General features: G+C 38.5%; 2 protein-coding genes across 7 annotated transcripts in view; one reads left to right on the forward strand and one right to left on the reverse strand.

Moving 5' to 3' along the window:
- Nucleotides 1-23,440, reverse strand: part of LOC106059156 (dynein axonemal heavy chain 10-like) — a 190,307-nt gene that overhangs the window by 38,100 nt on the left and 128,767 nt on the right. For 5 of the 6 annotated variants that reach the window (XM_056006410.1, XM_056006409.1, XM_056006408.1 and 2 more), the window contains 11 exons: nt 22,197-22,285; nt 16,771-16,921; nt 16,205-16,293; nt 15,331-15,528; nt 14,005-14,238; nt 12,219-12,316; nt 11,579-11,760; nt 9,925-10,061; nt 9,336-9,553; nt 8,135-8,245; nt 4,344-4,454 (listed from right to left, as the gene is read on the reverse strand). In XM_056006410.1, coding sequence (XP_055862385.1) covers nt 4,344-4,454; nt 8,135-8,245; nt 9,336-9,553; nt 9,925-10,061; nt 11,579-11,760; nt 12,219-12,316; nt 14,005-14,238; nt 15,331-15,528; nt 16,205-16,293; nt 16,771-16,921; nt 22,197-22,285 — 1,618 coding nt within the window. The remainder of the gene's footprint in view (nt 1-4,343; nt 4,455-8,134; nt 8,246-9,335; nt 9,554-9,924; nt 10,062-11,578; nt 11,761-12,218; nt 12,317-14,004; nt 14,239-15,330; nt 15,529-16,204; nt 16,294-16,770; nt 16,922-22,196; nt 22,286-23,440) is intronic. The other variant, XM_056006407.1, reaches the window with a different exon arrangement.
- Nucleotides 17,602-21,597, forward strand: LOC106061852 (monocarboxylate transporter 12-B-like). Its single transcript, XM_013220070.2, has 2 exons — nt 17,602-17,800; nt 19,246-21,597. The coding sequence occupies exon 2, from the start codon at nt 19,630-19,632 to the stop codon at nt 21,229-21,231; it is 1,602 nt and encodes a 533-aa protein (XP_013075524.2). The 5' UTR covers nt 17,602-17,800; nt 19,246-19,629; the 3' UTR covers nt 21,232-21,597.

Here is a 23,440-nt window from a genome sequence, read left to right on the forward strand (position 1 = left end):
TTTACACTTTAAGTTTAGAAATTGAAATTCTACATCTTAATCTAGTCTATTTTAGTCTAAACTAGATCTAGAAATTCTAGATCTAGACTCCAAAATAATTTTAATTAGAATATAAATCCAGATCTAGATATACTGTAATAAAAATCTAGATCTAGTTTTAAAAAAATCTAGATTAGATCTAAATCAAGATATCATTCCTTTTTTAAACGCGAGTCACATAACGAGGCTTAATAAACATTACTATACCGAGTTCTTTTTTCATTTGAAGAATTAATTCCATATAACGTCAGAGGGAAAAAAAAACACTACGTCACACGGCCTAGCTAGACTAAAAATCGCCTTCATCTATAAGAGCCTTTTATCGAGTGTTCATAGACTTTGGTGCACCGAGTGCGTTCTTTAAGCATTTCATTTAAAGAATTCATTCCATATGACGTCAAAGGAAAAAAAACACTACGTCACACGGCCTAGCTAGAATAAAAATCGCCTTCATCATTACGAGCCTTTTATCGAGTGTTCATAGACATTGGTGCACCGAGTGCGTTCTTTTAGCATTTCATTTAAAGAATTCATTCCATATGACGTCAAAGGAAAAAAAAACACTACGTCACAAGGCCTAGCTAGACTAAAAATCACCTTTATCAACACGAGCCATTTCTCGAGTGTTCATAGACATTGGTGCACCGAGTGCGTTCTTTTAGCATTTCATTTAAAGAATTCATTCCATGTGACGTCAAAGGAAAAAAAAAACACTACGTCACACGGCTTAGTTAGACTAAAATATGTTTTCATTAATACAAGCAATTTTTTCGAGGGTTAATAGACATTGGTGCACCGAGTGCGTTCTTTTAACATTACATTTAAAGAGTCCATTCATATGACGTCAAAGAAAAAAAATTCCATTTCCTCACAATAGGCTAGTACCGGTACCATAAAAAAAAATGTCTTTATTTACACGAGATATTTAACGAGGGTTCATAGACATTGGTGCACTGAGTTCTAATAGATATTATTTAAAAAGGATCAAAGCCACATTGTTTTTGCGATTTGTCTGTCAGTCGGTCTGTCCGTTATCTTGATATAAAAAAAAACAACTAAAAGTTATTAAAAATTGATTAACCTTTATTTTACGTTTCAAAACATCGCAATAATTTTTAGGTATGAACACAATTGAAAAGTTTATATAATAGATTGTTCCGGATGTTTGTATAAATAGTAAAAGAAAAAGAGAATTTCAGATAAATGTAATACCGTTAATTAAATTTTTTGGATGGTCTCGTATAAAAATTAGATGTACTACAGCCACGTGGAGAGATTTTCATACCTTACTTTGGTGTTTGGATTCTGTTTTCCTTAAAAATCGGAACATAATATTAACGATAATTAGATTTTTTAATGTTTTAGGTAGAAAGTTAAATGTACTGTAAGAGAGTAGTGAGTTAAAATATTTTCCATAAAAATCCGTAAAAACATTATTTCGTAAATGAGAAGATTATTTGTTTATTAATTAGAAGAGGGAGTTCAAACAATTATTTCGCGTTAGTAGATTTTTAAATAAATTCGGAAATTTCTGACGACGATTTGTAAGAAACAAAATCCGGAACTTTCTTTATCGATTACAAAAATTCTATGTTATGTTTTACAAGAAAATTAAATGTCTAAAAAGTAATTTTCAGTAATCAATTCTAGTAAATTACTTTTTTTAAAAGCCTTATGCGATTTCAAACAATCATTAGGCATAATTCATGTTTTATAAAACAATATCCGGAACATTTTTACACTTAATGAAATATAAGTCAGTATAGAGATTATGATTTAGCATTAATATGCTATTTACTTAAATAACGGAACAACATATTATTGATAATGTGTTTTTGCAACGTTTAAGCGTGGAAATTGAATGTAATATAAGCATGAAAGTAGCGCTATATAAAAGCCATAATTTATTTATTTATTTAATATAAGTTAGAAGAGCAAACAAACATTTGTTGGCGTTGATTAGTTTTGCACACAAAAATCCGGAACAATCAATTTTAGATACTTAAAACTATTGAGATGTTATGGGAGGAACATTAAAGGGTAAATCAGATTTTCAATAGCTTTTAGAGTTCTAGTTTTTTAAATCTAATCGTGACGGACAGACCGACCAACAGACAAAACGCACAAAAATAAGCTTCTTTTATTCGGATGGGGGCACTAAACAAAAAATAAATAAAATCTGATTTTTAAAAAAAGTTTAAGGAATTGGTTTAGCACCTGATCATGTTGCGACGTTACGCTACTGCACGAAAATCGCTGCATAAAAAGTCCATTTAAAAAAATGTGCGTGATATTTACATACAAAGTGCATTATTAGCCTTTATAAACAAACAGAAATGTTTTCTTTTAATTTTAGCAGCTAGTTGACCAGAAAAAACGTCTTTAACTATTATTTGTATTTGTTGTAAACATTTTCTGTACATTTTAAAAATATATTTGACTTAGTGATACTGAAAATACACAAAAATTGTCCATCTTTGTTAGCATATTGTAACATTGCCTCCCTTACATTTACGTAATTGTTTTAGAATTGGTGTATTTTTATGAAAAAATCGCTTGCATAATTAATTTTATAAATTAAACGGTTTGCTTTTAGAAAACCAAAAGTAGCCGTTGCACCTAAACTTTTCAAGCCGGATTTAATGATGAAATAATATTTTTCATATCTCTTCTAGTTTTCGAGATCTGAGTGTGACAGACGGACAGACGGACAGACGGACAGACGGACAGACGGACATTTTGCACAAACCTAATAGCGGCTTTTTCCCCTTACGGGGGCCGCTAAAAAAGGGCAATTAAAGATTATCTATTAAATAAATTACATGATAAAAAACAACTTAGCTACTAGATCAGCTTTATAAATGAAACGCTTCGCTAAATCATTCCACTTTTTTCACGCCGTTCCTAATAGGGGCCATAGGCTGAGGTGCTTGCTTTCTCTTGGTTATTAGAGGAACATAATAGGAAAACGGAGGATCCATTTGTGCGCTCGGCTTCGGCCTCGCTGGTATGGGTGAATTCAGGTGGATCTTAAGGAAGTGACACACGACTAGACGGATGTGATTAAATGATCGTCTTATTGATGGCAGATCTTGGACTTAAACCCTTCATTCCTGGCCTCTGGGTGCAATCCTCCCTCGGGGCAAGGGCTATAAACTGGGCAAACTCGATCCTAAATGGACACTCTAAAGAGATACTTTGACCAACATGTTTTCCTACAAGACAAAGGGGGTAGGTTTTGGCGATCTTTTGTTACGTTCGGTAACATGCCTTCAGCGTTATCCTTGAAAACCTTGTCTTACTTTCTGGTCTGGTCAGTCATCAGAGGGCTGACTTTTTAGCGAAGTCCGCAGCGGCAACGTGCACCATAGATGATGAACCGTGCACTAACGCGAGTGTACGATCCCTAGTCGACACTGTTTGTTGGCACATTGGTACGACAGTTGGGACGCTTCCTACAAGGGCCGAGAGCTACACAGGCAGATGAGTAGACCAGACCGAAAGGACGCGTGGTGGGAGCTGTGCCGTGTGGAGCAGGCTGTCCTAGCCCGGTTCCGAATCGGGCACTGTCCAATAGGCGTGTACTTTAGACGGTAGAAGGAGAACTACGACACATATTGGGAACCACACCCTTTCAGTGGTGCAGGAATTTACCTACTTGGGTTCAACAATTGTCAGTAACCTAGACTTAGACATCGAGCTGACAAAAAGGATAGGAATAGCTACCACAGTATTGGCAAAACTCTCCAAGCGCGTCTGGGAAAATGGTAAATTGACCACAGCGACCAAAATCCTAGTCTACAGCGACTGTGTTGTGAGCACTCTCCTTTATGGCACACCAGATTCTGCCCCGTCTCAAGATTAAGCCAAAACCAGTGACTCTTTTGGGCGCATCCATTGCCTTTCGAGACAAAAGGAGCCATATTATTATTATAGAAGGAGAACTACGACACACGGTGCCGCCACTGCGTCGAGGACGATGAGACAATAGAGCACATTCTTTACGAATGCCGAGCTCTGCATGGGGGACGTTTGAGACAAGGAAGTGAGAGAGAATAATGATCCATGTGCGGCAAGAGGTCTGTCCTAGAACGGGGACAAGGCGACCTTACAATTCACTGCCTGATTTCTTTTCCGTGCTCTAAGGGAGTAATTCTCAGCATGGTTTGTTACTTATGGGGCTTCTGATTCGGTACTGAAACTTACTTTCTAATACATAAATCTATTATTTGGTACTTAGACTAACTTTCTAGATCCTAGACTAAGTATACGTAATGTCTGGAACTTCTGGTACTAAGACTTACTTGCTTATTTCAACATCAGTGGTGAGCAGGTCTTCTATGCGGTAAGGGTTACTGAGTGGGATCTCCTTCTGTCTCAGGTCACTCAGCCAGACTTGACTCATCATTTCATGTCTGACACAGAACAGAGACATCCAGGTGATTGTTGGTTTGTTTTAAGTAACTCCTACACAGATGAACCCACTGACACCCCCCCCTAGCTTTTACTTGGGCGAAGGTCAAGGTTAATGAACAGTTTTTTTTGTTCTAGTGTGAAGTTTGCAATAAAAAACGCTATTTACTTTCAAGGGCTAATTAGTAATTCATACTAGAATTTTGAATCAACTTATTTTCTCTGTTTAATAAATGTAAGGAGACCCGACTTGGGCTGAGTTGTGCTTGCTGAGCGCCTAAAAGCAGCATGAAAACCTTCTCCCAGATATCCCCCCCCCCCCAAACTGGTCCACAAAACAGATTGGACCATAGCGCACTGAATATGCTAAAATAATAATTTAATTTATAGTGTGCTGTTAACAAACATGATGTAGGCTCAAGGCGCTGTGATAACATTAAAAACATAAAACACGAAAATTAAAATGACAAACTAAATTACAAAAGTTTTAAACAGTTAGGTCTTAATGTGTAGCATGCTGTCTGTCTGATGTCAATGGGGTGTTAGTTCCAAACCTTTGGTCCTTTCACTTAAAAATCCCGCAGACCGTAGCTTTTGATGGAGAAACGTGGCACCACTATAAGCGTTGAGTCCACAGAGCGCAGGGCCATCTGAGGGGCATACAGATTGATCAGTTCACTAATGTAGGCCTATAATGACATTTCTTTATTGTAGATGCCATGATGACAAAGTGTGGCCACCTTTTAGTCAATCCTTGCATTCACAGGAAGCCCATGGAGTGTGCGCAAGAGAGTAGTAGCAGAATCTCGTCTTGTTTTTCTTAGGACTATTCTTAAGGCGTTGTTCTGAATTCGTTGCAGCTTAAAGATTTTGTCCTCGGGTCTACCTGCTAGCACAGCGTTGCAGTAGTCAAGGCGGGAGAGTATGAATGCCACAGCTAGCTCTGGCCTAATCTGCGCAACTGCTGCGCAACTGCTGACATTGACCTTTGCACAGCTGACTTAAGACAGCGAACCGCATGCTATAATCATAACAGATGCGATATCCAAATCGATTTTAAAAAAAAGTATTTTTTTCTAAAATGTTTTCTTGTAATTTTGCTAAAAAATTAAAAAAATCTTCAGTTTCTACGTCTCAATAGTACAAGCTGACAGAAAACACAAGTGGAGGGAAACAAATGAGTGAAATGAAGGAGTGAAAGTGAGACTCTAAGAGAAAAAGAGAGATTGCATCAGAGATAAAGAAAAAGAGAGATAGAGAAAATACGAAAGAGCGAAGAGAGAGAGAGAGAGAGAGAGAGAAAGAGAGGGAGAGAGACTACTAGAGTGACAGAGAATCTCAATACAAAAGAAAACGTTACGGTTAGAACCAGAGTGAGGAAACAAGTGTGAAGGAAAGTGGAGAAAGAGACAGCAAAAGAGGGGGAGAGAGCGGAAGAATGTGTTCTATTTAGAAAGAGAAAGAATGACAGATACATTTTTTTTACGTAATTAAGGGATATGTCGTCCTATACTGACCTATACCATCAAGATTTCTAAGATTTGTTAAATTCTTTGGATTCGAGGATGAATGTACAGATATAGCCGCTTTTATTTTTTAAAGCGATACATATGTGTTTCTGATTGAGACCTTTTGCAAGTGTAAGTTAAAATGGCTTTAAATTCTGTAACTACATAAGACTTTTAAAACTTGTTTTAGAAATGGTTTTGAATTATAAGTTTTAAAAAAATGACTTTTTATGTAATTAAAGAAAAGAACTTTCAATGCACTAGAAATAATAATAAAAAAATTGTATAAGATAAATAAAAGTGTGGAGCAGTTAATTCTTTTTCGTATTACTAAAGTCAGTGCTACACAATTTTACTAATAAACATATATAGTGAAATTTGTTTAGTCTTTGCAGAATTATTTGTTTATAGCAGATATTTTTTTTACTGTATTGTAATATATAGTTCCTCCTTCGTGATCGAAGATGAGCACATTTCTCATTCCTATAGACTTGAAGTTGACTTTTAAGTCTAATCCTCGTTTTAAAAAGCTGGCCGCATACGTGGCGTGGGTAGGTTTGGTCAGTTACAGATAGGCCTGCTTCTTCTCCTAAGGCTTTTTGTTTAATCGGTGCTATTTCACGCTGGCCACTCTTCTTGCTTCATATCTCGTGACTCACAGCTTCACGCCATGAGGAGCGATCGAGAGCTAGTGCTTCCCAGCCGTGAATGTCAATATCACACTCCTAGAAGGAGCTCTTAAGAGTGTCTTTTAGCTCTAGTATTGACTTCTCTAGGAGCACTTTCCAGCACACAGCTCCCCGTACAGAAGTCGTTTGGGAAGGGGATTGTCTGGCATGCGGACTACATGTCCCGCCTACCGAAACTGGGACCTTTTTACAGTGGCATTTACTGTATTGTAATAATAATAATAATAATAATGATCTTTATTATCCATTAGGAAATCGTCTTACAATTTGTGCATTACACCAAACAAAACATTATGACTTAAAACCTAAATATAGATACCAGACTTACTCATAATTTACATGTGAGATGTTTATATCAGATCGTTCTATTGTATTTACCAATTTGATTGCCAGGAACAAAAGTGTTTTGCATTTATTTGTATCCAGCGACCAGGCCTGGACATGGGGCTTTTCACTCCGATCCTGTCTGAGAGATCCTAGTAGTAGCGGCCATAATGGCTAGGCTAGAGCGTGGACCGTACCACGTACACGGCGTTTCGCCCTGTTTCCTGGGTCCACTAGCTATAAGTAGCCGAGAGCAGCGCTAACCATGGAGAGCTTGTCTCATATTCCTATACTGTTACCGCCACAATTCCGTGTAAGGACCGCCACTCCAGCCATGAGTCCTGATGACGGCCGCCTTCTTGGAACGATTTTGCGGACTTGTTGAACTGGTGTGCGGGCATTTCTTCCATGCCGACCTCGAGTGAGATAAAAAAGAAAAGCTCACCCAGGGAAACCCGCAGGGCCTGGTTCGCTACTCGTACTTAGCCTACCTAGTTCCACTACTAGACGTTTCCACGGAGGCCACGCTAAGGCGACGGGTAGCTGGAATCCTCCGCATGATTTCAACATAAGACTGTACCCAACATGTTCAGGTATGTCTATTTGTTCAACTCTTTATTAATTGCAAAGAAACATTGGAGTCGAGTGCAGTAATCGTTGGAGTCGAGTGCAGTAATCGTTGGAGTTGTGTGCAGTAACCGTTAGAGTTGAGTGCAGTAATCGCCGCTGAAGCCGTGTGCAAATTTATGAGACGTAAGCTAAATTTAATTTTAAAATTAATTTATAGAAAACTTTTAAACAATCAAACCAGAGTTTTCGCAGTATGAACAATTAGGTCAAATTTCTAGATAAAATCGTTTGAGCCGTTTTCGAAATACTCGTCTAGTTTCCAACAAATGTGCTTTTTGAAGTAATATAGAGGTTGCAAGCTAATAGGAGGAATCGTACACAAATACTAAAACATCAACATAGAATGAGAATGTGTTTTCCCTAAGTCAAAGATTTTGTTTGTAAAAACAATATAGACAGAGACGGGCCAAGACACATTAATCAAACGACCACAGAGCCTAGTAGGCGTTGTCAACATGACGATACCAAAACAACAAAATTCTAAATTCTGTTTTGAGTTATTTGTCTATGTTTTCTTTTTGTTTTTCTTACCTATATTCATAACTAAATGCACCCACATAGCTGAGGAATGCAGCGCCGACGATGCAATCACCGAGCAATCGCTTACGTCTCTTCTTAAGTTCGTCCAGGTCTTTTAGCCACCTGAAATGTCAACAGAGCATAAACATGACATTTAAATGACATCGTATTTATTACGGGAGCCGCGGTGGCTTGGCGGTAAATCGCTTGGCCTCCGAGGGGTGAAGACTGATTGTTAATTTTCGGGATCTTTAGGGCGCCTGAGTCAACCCAGCTCTAATGGATACCTGACATTAATTGGGGAAAAGTAAAGGCGGTCAAACAATGTCAAAGGACGTCATATTGAAAGAAGGCTGTTGCCAACAAACAAACAAACAAACAATTAAATGGGCTATTAAAATACTTCGATTAAATATGCGGCAGATTTCTGCACACCAGATACACTACACACCGGATACGCTACACAGCTAGCTTCTATTTATGTTTTTTTCCGCTATGTATGGAAATCTAAAGCAACCAATATTTTACGCTTAAGGAAAGTAACTCTTTTGTAAATATGAAATGTCTAGAATTTTGAGGTATTCTTTACCAATAAACATTAAAGGTTTTGAATCAATCAATAAAACACAAAAGATGCAGGAGGCCTGCATGTCAGCTTCATGATAAAAACTGTTTCCTGCCGCATTGAAGACATTCCAGAAAAATCTTAAACTATTAAATTAAAGCTAGTGTAAACAAAATGTTTTAAACTGGAGGTAACAAATGTTCTGTGTAGAACACATTCAAAGGCGATAGCTCGTGAAGTATTTATACGTTCTTTATAAGCAGGCAGGGCTGGTCTTAAGCCACTGCAACCTATGCAGCAATGTAAATTATTTAATTAAACCATTACCACTTATATAACAGGATTTCTGGGGCCTCCTCATTTTCCAGGACCTCCTGAAAATCTCATACAATACCAGAATATACAAACAGTTTCAGGAAATTCAATGAAAACTCATAAAAATCTCCTGCAAAATTGACGAATTGTCATTTTGAGGTGCCTACCCAACAAACGATAAAAAACTGGCATTGTCAGCTTTCATTTAATAAAAATTTATTAAAGGCGAAAGTAGTTTCTTATTTAAAAAAATATTAATTTTGATATTATGCATATCCCGGCCCAGACTGGTCCCGCAATAGTAAAGACCGGCCTTGTAAGCAAGAGCCTTACCTGGCGTTCTCAGAGCTCAGCCCGTTGATGAGTTTGTCGGCAGCAATCAGCCTCTTCTCCATGAGCCTCGTTTCCTCCTCCAGACGCTGCCTCTCCAGCATGGCCATCTCGTACTTCATGTTCAGGTTGTTGATCAGGTCTTCCAGCTTGGCCACTTGCTTGTTAATCTTGTCCAGACCCCGCTTCAACTCGAAAAAATTTTTCTCTAGGGTCGCAACCTACAAATCAGGCAAGGGGAGATAAGGAAGGAGAAGTGACGACGAGGTGTATTCAAAAGTTAATTTTAAAAAGCTTTAAACTAAAACATAAAACTTCAAAATTGAGCGGATTATATCTTCAATTGGCTTCAAATTACTTCAACGATAACTCATTTGAACTGAAAATATGTCCTTTAAAAATAAAGTAAACTTTTACATGACAATATGTGTAAACTATGTGGTAGATAATTTGCAATATTTATTATGTGACCTTGTATCACATAGGAGAGTAATATACCCATTTAGCAGTTTGCTGCTTAATGTAAGAATTGTATTAAGAAAAACTCTTTTACAGTTTGTTTGACATTATTGAAAGATTTTAATTACTCAACTCTATCTCGTTTGGGTTTGATCTCCCGGAACACAGCGCAGTAACCCATAACGGCATTAACGAACTTCAGAAGTCCCTCACCGGCCGTAGAGATCTGTCTCATCTGTTGAGTGGTTACGTTAATGTCCTGGAGTTTTACTGGGGGAAAAAAAGAAAAACATCGAATTGATTTTTTAAAGCTTTTAGAGCAAGACTGTCATCAACTACAAAGTAAATGAGAGAACCAAAAGATAGAAATGTTGAGAGGTTTGTTTGAACAAAGTAAATGAGAGAACCAAAAGATAGAAATGTTGAGAGGTTTGTTTGAACAAAGTAAATGAGAGAACCAAAAGATAGTAATGTTGAGAGGTTTGTTTGAACAAAGTAAATGAGAGAACCAAAAGATAGAAATGTTGAGAGGTTTGTTTGAACAAAGTAAATGAAAGAACCAAAAGATAGAAATGTTGAGAGGTCTGTTTGAACAAAGTAAATGAAAGAACCAAAAGATAGAAATGTTGAGAGGTCTGTTGAACTCTTCGCTTGGCACTATGAACAAGAAAAAGGAACTGTGATATTTATTAATGAAACTGAAATTGAGCAATCTTCGCCTTATCTCCACCTGTTCTCGCCTATGAAGAGGTGAGTTGTTTTCTTTCTGTCATAGAAGAAGTACAGCCTGCTTAGTTTCGTCACGAAATTAATTTTTCATGTCTCTCTCTCTTTACTTTATCTCTTTTTTTTTCTTTTTTACGTATCTCTTTTTTTTTCATTTTTGTACGTATCTCTTTTTTTCAGGTATCATTTCCCCCATATAACCCTTTTAGTTGTATTTCTCTTTTATTGAATCTATTTTTTTATGTTTATTTTTTTAGTATTTTTTTCCATTCCTCTCTTTTCATAGATCACTTTGTCCTCATGGATCTCTCTTTTCATATATCACGTTGTCCTCATGGATCTCTCTTTTCATATATCACGTTGTCCTCATGGATCTCTCTTTTCATATATCACGTTGTCCTCATGGATCTCTCTTTTCATATATCACGTTGTCCTCATGGATCTCTCTTTTCATATATCACGTTGTCCTCATGGATCTCTCTTTTCATATATCACGTTGTCCTCATGGATCTCTCTTTTCATATATCACGTTGTCCTCATGGATCTCTCTTTTCATATATCACGTTGTCCTCATGGATCTCTCTTTTCCATTTTGATGTGTCTTTTTTTTTTTTTTAATATATTCCTTTTTTTAACCTTGCTTTTCACTTTTTTGTATCTCTTTACATCTTGTCTTCTGGTATTCAACATGAGCCTAGCAGGGTTATCTTCCGTTTACGATTTTTTGACGTAAGAGTACCACATCACTTAAAGTCTTACATTGTTGTTTTTCATACTAGTGGGCTAATTTAACAATGTCAGTGGAGAGAAACGGTTGAAAGATCATGTGTGTAGCCCCAACTGTCCAACAGACTATGGGACAGGTGAAGGTGAATAGAAAATTAAAAATCAACTTGACTTTATCCAGGGAATGTCTGGAAATTCTGAGTTTGACTTGACTTCAGAAACTATAACTGGAGCCGAGCCAACGAAACAATCCAACAAATATAAAGAAACAAAAAAAGATCGTGGAAACAAAACATTATCATAATAAAATATTTCATGATCAAATACTGTGTCACCTTTGACCGCCTGAATTTGACGGCTTGTGATGTTGTCTACGTCCAATTCTTTCAGTTGCCGGATAAAGCTGGGGTCAGACATCATGCCCTTGGCCGACTTCCAGGAGATCTCTTTCAAACCTTTTAGCACCGCGATACACTCGCAAACACACTGAACGGCGGGGGCCGGCTTGGCGAATGTCCTGGGAGAGAACAAACAAGACGAACACTAGACATAGCACTAGACAACATTAAAAGTTAGCTTCTTGCAGCCTATTTAATAGGTTGTTATAGGCTAGTGATAAAGTCTACTCATTAATTCAAGTGTCTCAAATAGGTCCTAACGAATCTGCTTCTGACAGGTGACTGATTATGATTACGATTATGATTATATGAGACATAGGCACACTAAGGCCAAGTCGTACCATATAATCCTCCGATGATTGTACACTTCTACTCACTAGTTATAGACGGCAAGATAAAACGTAAGCAAGTTATAATGTTTATATTGTTTATTTCTAATTCACACACACACACATATATAAATATATATATATATATATATATATATATATATATATATATATATATATATATATATATATATATATATTAAACTATGGATGTAATTAACAAATATATTAAAAACAACATTATCAACCTGACTTCTGTAATGTCTGCCTTTGAAATGTCATCCAGTGCGAGGCGGGCTGCTTCCAATGCAGGCAGAGCTTCTTGTAGTGCTTCCTCTGCCTCAGCCTAAATTGAGGGGGAAAAAACTTTTTTGAAACTGGAGGCAGTAGAAAGAGAATACGAGAATGGAGGATAATTGAGGACAGGAACATGGCGAAGTAAAAAAAGAGTTTTGAAAGAAAGACGAGCTCTATCTCCGTCCTGAGTGAGTTTGAACTTGAAGAGCTGTGAGTTGATTTAACACAAAATGTCAAGAAAGGATTGGAGCAGAAATAACCGCAGCAGACAAAATTACACTGACCCTGAAAAATGTATAGTGCTTCAAACGATTTGATGGAATCTTAGTCAAAAGGTTTGATTGAAGGAATACCACAATACGATCGAAGTTTTTTTTTCTGAGTTAATAACCCTAAACAAAAACACAACCTAATAAAATACCAAGAAAGAAACAAAGAGAACAAATTGGTAATTTCAATAAGTATCAAACTGTTACTATACAACAAGGGTGACATGGGGCGTAGCACGGATTTTTATTCGGGGGAGGGGGGCTATTGGTTACGCCGATGAAATTTAGTGACTGTAGTTTGGTTTTATAGTTATAACTATCTATTGGAAGAGGGGAGGTTAAACTCAAAACCACCAGGAGGTTGTTTTCAACTCAAAACCTCCATAGCTACGCTCAGGATTTTGGTGACTGTAATTAACTGCTTTAGTTTAATTTAGAAGAGGGGATTTTTAGCCTAAAACTTCTCTAGAGAGCTTTTTAATTTAAAGCCCCCTGGAGTTGTTTTTTTTTTTTAAACTAAAAACCCCGCTTGGCTAAGATCATAGAATTTGGAGCATGTAAATTGCTTTAGTTTGATATTGACGAGAGGTTTTTATCCTTAAAACCCACTAAAGAAAGTTTAAAACTCAAAAGCCCATGAAGGTTTTTTTTTACCTAATAGTCTTTTTGAAAAAATAAAGGGGGTGGGGTGGGGGTAAACTTAACACCGCTCCGGTAACTGTTTTCTTCTTGAGTCTTATACTGAAGATGGGGAAAGGGATTTCATGGGGGGAGGGGGGCGGTTTGAACCCCGTTCCACCCTGGCTACGCCCATGCTATACGATGATGGCGCAAATCAAAACTTATTTAAAAACAAACGGGCAACCAACAAGTGGTTATAGAGCAGGGTTGATAGGAAGATCATCCGCTACGCTGGAGATATTGTAGCTGGAGATATTGAAGCTGGAGATATTGTAGCTGGAGATATTGTAGCTGGAGATATTGAAGCTGGAGATATTGTAGCTGGAGATATTGAAGCTGGAGATATTGTAGCTGGAGATATTGTAGCTGGAGATATTGTAGTCGTGAGAAGAATCGAACCCAATGAGAATAGGAAGGACAATAAATCAGCTATCTAATGTGTCATCAAGATAATAAATGTAACAAAAGGAACAGGTATGTCGCCCAGCACTGCACATGTCCTGTTTTAAAAATTATAATTGTGTAATTTTAGAACGAAATATTAGAGCTTTCTTACACAAAATAAACAAAATTAGAGATCGATTTGTTTTAGTTCGCAACAGTAAAGTTATATCTGAGGCCTTGACATTGTTTAGTTTCTCGTGAAAATCTTCAATAAAACTATCATGCCCTAATAACAAGCTTGTATGTGGTTAAGAGTCAATTAAAACAAAAACACACACACACAAGTATGCATACATTCATATTAACAGACATCAAATTAGAAAAGCGGTCACAAAGCTGTCACCTTTTCAACTGCGATAATTTTACTGGATTCTGTGATTTCTTGAGCCTTAATCTGTGCCGCGTTCTTCATTTCGTTGGCTTCGGTGCTGGAGTGAGCGATCTCCTTCAGGAGCGTCTCACAGGCGATGGTCTTTTCCCTGACAGCCACTCTCTGCACGGCCAACTTTTCGTTCAGGACCGTCAACATCTTGCTGGCGTCGGCAATTTTAGCGAGTCCCCCTTGCAGACGTTCACACTGGTTAGAGAGATTTGAGATTTGATATTTAATATTTGAGATTTGATTTTTAATATTTGATTTTTGATATCTGAGATTTAATATTTGAGATCTGAGACTTGATTTTTTTATATTTGATATTGAGATCTAAGATTTGATATCTCAGATTTGATTTTTGATATATGATAATTGAGATCTGAGATTTGATATCTCAGATTTGATTTTTGATATCTGAGATCTGAGATTTGATTTTTGATTTTTGATATTTTGGGTTTTAGATTCATCAGCACAATTTAGGCCATGTCGTGCCCATAATCCCTCAAGGGTTATTTCCCCTTCATATCTCATGAGCTAAATTTTGTACAGTTAAGTCATTAAAAACAAGGTCTATTCACAGTTCAGATGGTAAAAATCGTGGTCATTGAAAGAGAGAAATAAAGTAAAAGAAAGAGGAAAAGAGAGCGAGAAATAAAGAAGTAAAGTAAAGGCGGTTGTGACTCGTGAGCAACAGAAATAGGTGACCTATAGTTCTTTAGTTCGCAAGGGTTTGGGTTTTGACACATTGGCACAACTTAGGCCATTTCCTGCCGTAATCCCTAAAGGGTTATTCTCCCTTCATATCACAAGAGCTGAATATTATACTGTAAGTCATTAAAAACAAGGTCTACTCACAGTTAGGTCATTAAAAACAAGGTCTATTGACAGTTAAGATAGTAAAAATAGTAAGGTGTGAAAGGGTTATCAATATTATTAAGATATATCCACATGACGGAAAGTTCCTTGATCTGCACATTGTGTACTTATCACAAGTAAGAAAAAGACAAAAAACTGTGTGAAGCAGCGTCTGGTGATTACAAAAGCCTAACATGTGACTGTGGATGTGTATCAAGGTCTGGTCTCTTTAGTCACTTAAGAAGTTGCTAATGGAGAGGATTGTTTCTCTAGAAGTAAAATGCCAAAGATTACCCTTAATAGAGATCAAGAAAGAACTTGTGCTCTTCCAGCTTAAGCCCAGCTACACTTAAGTCGATCCTCTGGGTGCACACCCGTGCAAGAGAATAATAAAATAATGAAATGGGAGACGCTTGCCAACTGTGCCAACTCAGTACAGACCTGAGACAGAATGTACAAGTCCTTCTCCCTCAACAGCCTCAGGTAGCAGCTGATGAAGTCAAGGTAGTTCTTGGGCGTCACGAAATTGTAACGCCTCAGCCTCTGCAGGAACTTCTGGCTGTAGTCGTTGACACTCAGGTGGACCATGACACAGTGAGACACGATGTCCTCGCGATTGTTCTCTGGGATGAGTTGATTCTGTGGACACACGAACAAAGTTGAACTCATGATGGAGATCCCTTGAAAAATGAGAACATGAAAGTCTGAGCCTACTTAGCAAGCTGGACGGCGTAACACGTGCTCCACGAAAACGCTTTAAAAACTAACTCAAGCGCCATATTGCATTAATTTAAAAAAGGGGTATTTTTAAACGGCATACTCGGTGCGATAAGGTCCAATATCCAATGGTCCAATCTCTTTTGGGGCCAGTGGGGGGGGGGGGGAGGGGTATCTGGGAGAAGGCTTCCGTTCTGCCTTTAGGAGCAAAGCAAACACAACTATGATTGAGGTCAAAACTCGAGCCCCCTTGTTAGGTTCGACATAAAAAAAAAGCGCTTGCCAGGAGGCAAAACAAACCAAAACAACCTTAAACCGATCACATTCAGACAAATGTTATGTGGCAAAAATATGTAGGTCAGAGATATGACTACGTTGTCATGCGAAATACTGCAGTCTTCCTTAATCTTTGGACTAGAAGACAAACTTTATTATTATTGGATCAGTTCGATGTATGTACCTAACCTTAGACAAAGTATCACATTGTTGCGTAGGATACTGAGGCTATCTATGTTAATAAGTGATTGGGATAAAGTTATAGTTTCTACCTTCCTAGTAGATACAAGAATCTAAAACAGTCATTGAATAAACTACTTACATCTGGTGAGATCATGACGCAGGCCACAGCGTACAAAGCTTGTTCCGGCCAAGGGAAGAACCAATCAATGATGGCGTTATTGACGATACCTGGAAAATTGTCGATACAATCTTTCACTCAATCATTCGACTTTTGTTCATAAATAAATTCCTGGACGATACATCTTTTGTTTTTATTGCTAAACGTTGGGCTACAGAATGTAACAACTAACTGCAAAGAGCGCGGCCCGAAGTCAATGTGTTGAGGAAATTCTACTTTTTACTTACCCCCAAGAGATTTAGAAAGCGGGGGGGGGGGGGGGGGGTCTATTCAGAAACGTTCCGTAAATGCAAAAGGGGCTGGAAAAGTCCGGCACCTAGTTTCTCCCATGTTTCTACCAAAGTGAGTTAGGTTGATCTACCTGGTCCTACGTGTATCTACGATGTTTCTACCAAAGTGAGTTAGGTTGATCTACCTGGCCCTACGTGTATCTACGATGTTTCTACCAAGGTGAGTTAGGTAGGTCTACCTGTACCTACCTGTATCTACGATGCTTCTACCAAAGTGAGTTTATAAAATAGGTCTACCTGGAAAGTTCCGGCACCTGGTCCTGAGTGTGTCTCCCACGGGCGACATGGCCATGACGATGTGCAGGTTGTTTGCACATTTGTCTACAAAGTACATCCAGATGCTCTCTTTAGCCGGCCCCTTACCAGCATCGGACGCCTCTTTTCTCATCTACAACACAGAGACATGACATAGAAATATAATATAGAAACATAACAAAGAAATAAAACAGAAGAATAACAAGTAAATATTACAAAAACATAACACACGACACATAACATAGAAACTAAAATTAAAAACGTATCATAGAAAAATATATCAGAAAAAAAATCAGAAACTCAACAAAGAAACATATATTTTAAAAATGTAAGTAGACTATACATTTAGAGTTCTATGGACATTAGGAATAATTCTTGAAATATCCAAATAAATTGTGAACTTATGTGTCACTATAGCAATAGCAAAGCACGTAATCATTTTGGTAATGTAGTAACTCCCTACTCCCAAACTACTTTCCACATCCTATAAAAATACTTATTCTACACTATTTACATATCTAGAGAAATAAGAGAGAGAAAGAATGAAAGAGAGAGAGAGAGAGAGAGAGAGAGAGAGAGAGCGGAGGAAACGAACGGTAAAGCCTCTATTAGTTCGCCTGTATTAGTCACACTTCTAGCATGTTTACTGTAGCTGTTGAGTCAACACTTGTTGTATTTGTTCTCAATGGGTTTTTGTTTTCCCGAAAACTTGTGAAATATTTCTGACGAATGACCTTCTCGCTTGTTTCAACTTTTCTTTTTATAGTGTCAGGTCAAATCAAAATAAAACAACAAGGTCCGGGAACTCTTTTTTTTTTGGTTCAACAATATTGAAACGTTATCTTTTTCATTAAGGGAGAGGATTATTCTAAAAACGTTACACCAGACTTAAGTTTGTTAGTGTTAAATGTAAGCTCTTAGATATTCACAGAATATATACTACCGACAATTTAATAAGTAGAATCATAACCAATAAAAGAGTGTAATTCTGGACCTAGACACGCTTCATAAGGTAAGTCTATGATTTTTATAACCACATTGAACTAAATGAACTAGTCCCTGCTTTACACATATAAATTAATATAAACAAAAGGGAAACTTAATTTACATTGTACAACCAAAACACACTACTTCTTTCTCTGATAAAAGATCCGTAACTCTTTCTCTCCGTAATTATTTTTCCACGTTTTCGAAGGAATTCTTCATTTTGCTCATTACTGTTATGATTGGGCTTTAATAGCTTTGTTGTTTGTTATCAGAAAATGTTTTATTTGGTATAGAATTAAAGGGAAATGCAAGCTCTTTTTATATAGTTCAAAGTCAAGTTTAAAAAATTAAACATTAATTTAATTTAATGAGGCCAAAATCAACGATGGTATCGTCGATTAGGAGAGAAAGAGTTAATGCCACAACAATCTCCTTAACAGATTGCTATAATTACGTATAGTTTTTCACTGTACACATGCGGTACACCAGAAGTACACTAAAAATAAACCACAAGTACACCAGGTGTACACTAAAAGTACACAAGAAGTACACTAACAATACAACATTAGTACAGTGAGAGAACACAAGAAGTACACTAAAATACAATGGGCGTAAAACAAGAGTACACTAAAAGTACACCAGAGGTACATTAAGAGTACACCAGAAGTACACCACGTGTACACCAGAAATACAACAAGAGTGCATTAGAATTACACCAAAAGTACTCTAAGAGTACAACATAATTTCTCTAGCAGTACGCCAGAATTTCAGTAAGCGTACACCAGAACAACTCTAAGAGTACATCAGAAGTACAGTAAGAATATACCAGGCGTACAAAAGTTCACCAAAAGTACGCTAGTAATACAGCAGAAGAAAACTAAGAGTACACGTGTTGTACACAAAAAAGTACACCAGCACCAGTAGTACAATAAAAGTAGGCTTAATCCAGGTGTACACAAGTAAGCCCCCAATAACATTTCATTGTAAAACTTATATTAACTCATTCCGTGCGCTTGTCTGTCTGTCTGTCTGTCTGGATTCTTTTACAGCCCTTTGCTCCCAGTTCCCATGTTTGGATCAAGTTGTAACTTTGCACAATTATTCAATGTGGATGACAACACAGGCAGCAATGAACAAAAAACACCACAAATTAATAAATTAAGTAGTGGTCATTAATTAATTATGTTGTTTTATATAGACAAAGGAAAATAAATCTTGTAATGTAGATAGAAACGGCAGTAATTGAGTGGTTATTTCGTTTATATAAGCTTTGTATTATTTAAAAGAATTTTATTACTTAAAAAAAACCATCTTTATTTCACTTGGCATCTTGTTTTTCTTTTAAAGTCTTTTTGCCATTACAGAATATCTTCAAAGATATTGAAGATTGAGAAACATTAAAAACTATAATGTCAAAAGAGAATGAAACAAAACTTCTTATGTTGATATTTCTGTCTTTCTTATTTAGAGCCTCTGCTTCTGAATGAGACTGGTGCAGATTTCTTACAAAGGTCGCAGGATACATATATGCCAAAAGAAAAATCCGCTGCCAAGGACAAACGTAGACGGCGAAAGTAGAACGACCAGCAGTTTTGACTGCGCTGGATGTGGCAAAATATGTTGGTCACAGCTGGGTCTGCGTGGTGACGTGAAATACTGCACTCCTCATTCATCTTTGAACTCGAAGACACGCCTTATTATTGACAGCTTTAACACGAGGTTCAAGGGTCGGAGATTAATGTATAAACTTGTACGTGTAAACCTGTATAGTACGTTTCATTGCAAGCATAAGTGAAACAAAACTAAAAAAAAACAACGAGGTTAACAGCCAGCCCCAAGGGTTCCCAAGTTGTCATGGGTGACTTGTTTAAGGGAACTTCGCTTGATGATGAAGATCATAGTTTTTCTCAAACAGCTACAGTGCCCACAGAAGGCATGAAAAACAGCGAGAGAGATTGCAGGGCTCCAGACGGAGGCTACGGCTGGTTGGTGGTGCTCGGCTGCTTTGTCATGCACATCATCATTGGAGGCCTGGACAGAAGTGAAGGCGTCTTCTTCCTGCTCCTCCTCGACACCTTCGGGGAGAGCGTCCAGCTGACGTCGTGGCCAGGGGCGGTAGTGTGTACCCTGCAACTAACGCTTGGCCCGCTGGCTAACGCATTCAGCACCCGCTACAGCGTCAGGGCGTCTGTCATGGTGGGCGGCGTCCTCGCCAGCCTTGGGCTCATCCTCAACTCTTTCGCCACCAACATCTACTTTCTCTTCTTCACCCACGCCATCATTGGCGGCGTCGGCAGAGGGCTCGCCTACACTCCTGGACTATCACTAGTTGGCCTTTACTTCGACAAAAGAGTAGGACTGGCGACTGGACTTGGTACATCCGGTGTTGGACTAGGGACATTTGTCATTGTCCCCCTGGTGCACTTTTTTACTGTCTACTACGGTTACACGGGGACCTACCTTATCATTGGAGGTTTAGCAGCTCACCTCCTTGTAGCCGCAATGCTGTTTCGGCCTCCTAGTTTTCATTATAAATTTACTCGACGACACGAATATACAACACAAAACTCGACGAAGAACATTCCAGCCGAGGATCTCGAGCAAGAAAATTTTATACATGAGAAACATGACCCAGAGACCAATTCGGGCTTTATTTCAAATGACAAAGACTTAATTCCTCATCCAGACCCCTACAGTGTAATTAAAACACAACAAAAGCAAGAAAGACGACTCTGTACCAGAATGTCTCATTCAATAGTTTCCTCAATGCAAATTTGTTTTCCGCGAGACAATTACAGAGAAAGCAAAGAAAATTCCAGAAAGCTCTTTCATTTGTATCTGCTTAAGAAACCCCCGTTTACACTTTTCTGCATAAGCATCTGGCTTTTTACCATGGCTTTTAGGGCAGCTTTCACCTTTATGCCTGCTCTAGTCAAATCTAAAGGCATCTCCGAGTCGGAAGCCGCCATGGCACTTTCCGTAGCGGGAGCAGTGGACAGCCTTGGCAGAATTTTATCCGGACTTATTCTGGACACGACACTTCTTCGTCCTTACCGCCCAGTCTTGTACACCTTGATCATTTTTGGTGTGGCTGCTGTCGCTTTTGTCTTGCCCACCTTGAACAGCATAGCATCTTTCTGCGTCTTCTGCGCATTATACGGATTCTTCACTGGCGCTTTCATCTCTCAGAAATCTGTGATCTTGGTGGACATTTTGGAGCCGAAGCATGTGTCCAACTCCCTTGGCCTTCTGATCGGGTTCCAAGGCTTTGGCAACCTCCTGGGACCACCTCTGGCGGGCTACCTAAAAGACAACCTTGGCACCTTTGACGAGGCGTTTTATCTTGGGGGTGGTCTCTTAGCAGTGTCTGGGGTTTTAATGCTAATCAGTAATTGCTTTTTACGATTTGACAAAAGAAAGAAACGGAAATGCCTATCAATATCTGCAAGACATTAGAGAACAATACTTCTAGGTGTGTCATAATGACAGAGGAATACCAGACTAGGTAACTTGTGTTCCAAAGAATGGCCAAGAGTGGTAAAAAAGATTTAAATGGAAAGACTGGATGAAGGAATTGAAATACTAACGAGAGTAGACCTATTTTAAAAATACTAAAACATCTTAGTGTCAAAGATACGCAATCAAATATCTTCTCATTATATTTAAAATATCTGTAAAGGTTGTGTTTATTCTGCCAGTGTATTCACGTATTCATAGTGCCTATAGTGAATGGGCTCAACTTGAATTGACTTTACTTGATATCAAAACCTTTTCGTTCATGTTGAATTTTAAATAACAAAAAAGATTTAGCATTATTGATGATATATTTTTTATCTTTTTCTTTTCACTTTTATTTGTATCTTTATTCAATTTTATAATTTTATAATTCTTTTAAAGTTTAATTACTGATTATTCCACTATCAAAGAAATCCTGCATGTCCAGAGTTTCAAACCGGTAGGGTCTAGGGTTGGAAATATAATAAAGACTCTGATTTTCATCTTCGTTATTTTTCGACCGCCTCTGATTCCACTTATCTCTAATGGGTAGCTAAAAATAGTTGGGGAGGTATAGGTAATTAAGCTGGCCACATCACACCCTCGTTAAACGTAAAAAAAAATTTTTATCGTATGTACCATAGATCGCAGGGTCTGAAAGGGGATATACTTTACTTCTCCTAAAGAAATGATGTTAGGAAATGACATGGAATTTATAAAATGTTACAAAATGTTTTGAACTCTTATGAACTATCTTGAACTATTATGAATTATTGTAAACAATGAACTAATGTGAACTATTATGAACTATGTGTTTTTTTTAATGAAATCAACATCTTAAAACCCGGTGCTAAGCATTTAAAACAAGTTCGGAACCAAACCAAAAAAAACTTTTTCTGTACAAGTTTATCATTGTGCCTACTTACAATGCCTATCAGTTGATCTTTCTCTTCATCGGCATACAGAGCTGGAACCATACCAGTAGTCAGCATATTGTTGATTAACTCTAGAAAACCTAGTAGGTTTGAAGAGAGCCAGTGTTAACATGTTATTGCACAAATACACCCAGTTGGATGGGTTAAAGCTAGAAGTGGAGTTGTTCTATTGGGACTCCTTCAGCCCTTAGACGATCATGACTTGACTACATGAAGGGCGATGTGAGAGCCTGGAGCTAGGGTTGGGATGTTGGTTACAAGGGAGCCAATACCATGAAGGGCGATGTGAGAGCCTGGAGCTAGGGTTGGGATGTTGGTTACAAGGGAGCCAATACCATGAAGGGCGATGTGAGAGCCTGGAGCTAGGGTTGGGATGTTGGTTACAAGGGAGCCAATACCATGAAGGGCGATGTGAGAGCCTGGAGCTAGGGTTGGGATGTTGGTTACAAGGGAGCCAATACCATGAAGGGCGATGTGAGAGCCTGGAGCTAGGGTTGGGATGTTGGTTACAAGGGAGCCAATACCATGAAGGGCGATGTGAGAGCCTGGAGCCATGGTTGGGATGTTGGTTACAAGGGAGCCAATACCATGAAGGGCGATGTGAGAGCCTGGAGCCATGGTTGGGATGTTGGTTACAAGGGAGCCAATACCATGAAGGGCGATGTGAGAGCCTGGAGCCATGGTTGGGATGTTGGTTACAAGGGAGCCAATACCATGAAGGGCAATGTGAGAGCCTGGAGCTATGGTTGGGATGTTGGTTACAAGGGAGCCAATACCATGAAGGGCGATGTGAGAGCCTGGAGCCATGGTTGGGATGTTGGTTACAAGGGAGCCAATACCATGAAGGGCGATGTGAGAGCCTGGAGCCATGGTTGGGATGTTGGTTACAAGGGAGCCAATACCATGAAGGGCGATGTGAGAGCCTGGAGCCATGGTTGGGATGTTGGTTACAAGGGAGCCAATACCATGAAGGGCGATGTGAGAGCCTGGAGCCATGGTTGGGATGTTGGTTACAAGGGAGCCAATACCATGAAGGGCGATGTGAGAGCCTGGAGCCATGGTTGGGATGTTGGTTACAATGGAGCCAATACCATGAAGGGCGATGTGAGAGCCTGGAGCCATGGTTGGGATGTTGGTTACAAGGGAGCCAATACCATGAAGGGCGATGTGAGAGCCTGGAGCCATGGTTGGGATGTTGGTTACAAGGGAGCCAATAGCATGAAGGGCGATGTGAG

The sequence above is a fragment of the Biomphalaria glabrata genome, chromosome 12 (genome assembly GCF_947242115.1).
Source record: "Biomphalaria glabrata chromosome 12, xgBioGlab47.1, whole genome shotgun sequence".
Classification (NCBI taxonomy): domain Eukaryota; kingdom Metazoa; phylum Mollusca; class Gastropoda; family Planorbidae; genus Biomphalaria; species Biomphalaria glabrata.

Bases quoted from the DNA above. Each gene is read 5' to 3' on its own strand.
- LOC106061852 (XM_013220070.2), top strand. From the start codon at position 19,630: ATGGGTGACTTGTTTAAGGGAACTTCGCTTGATGATGAAGATCATAGT.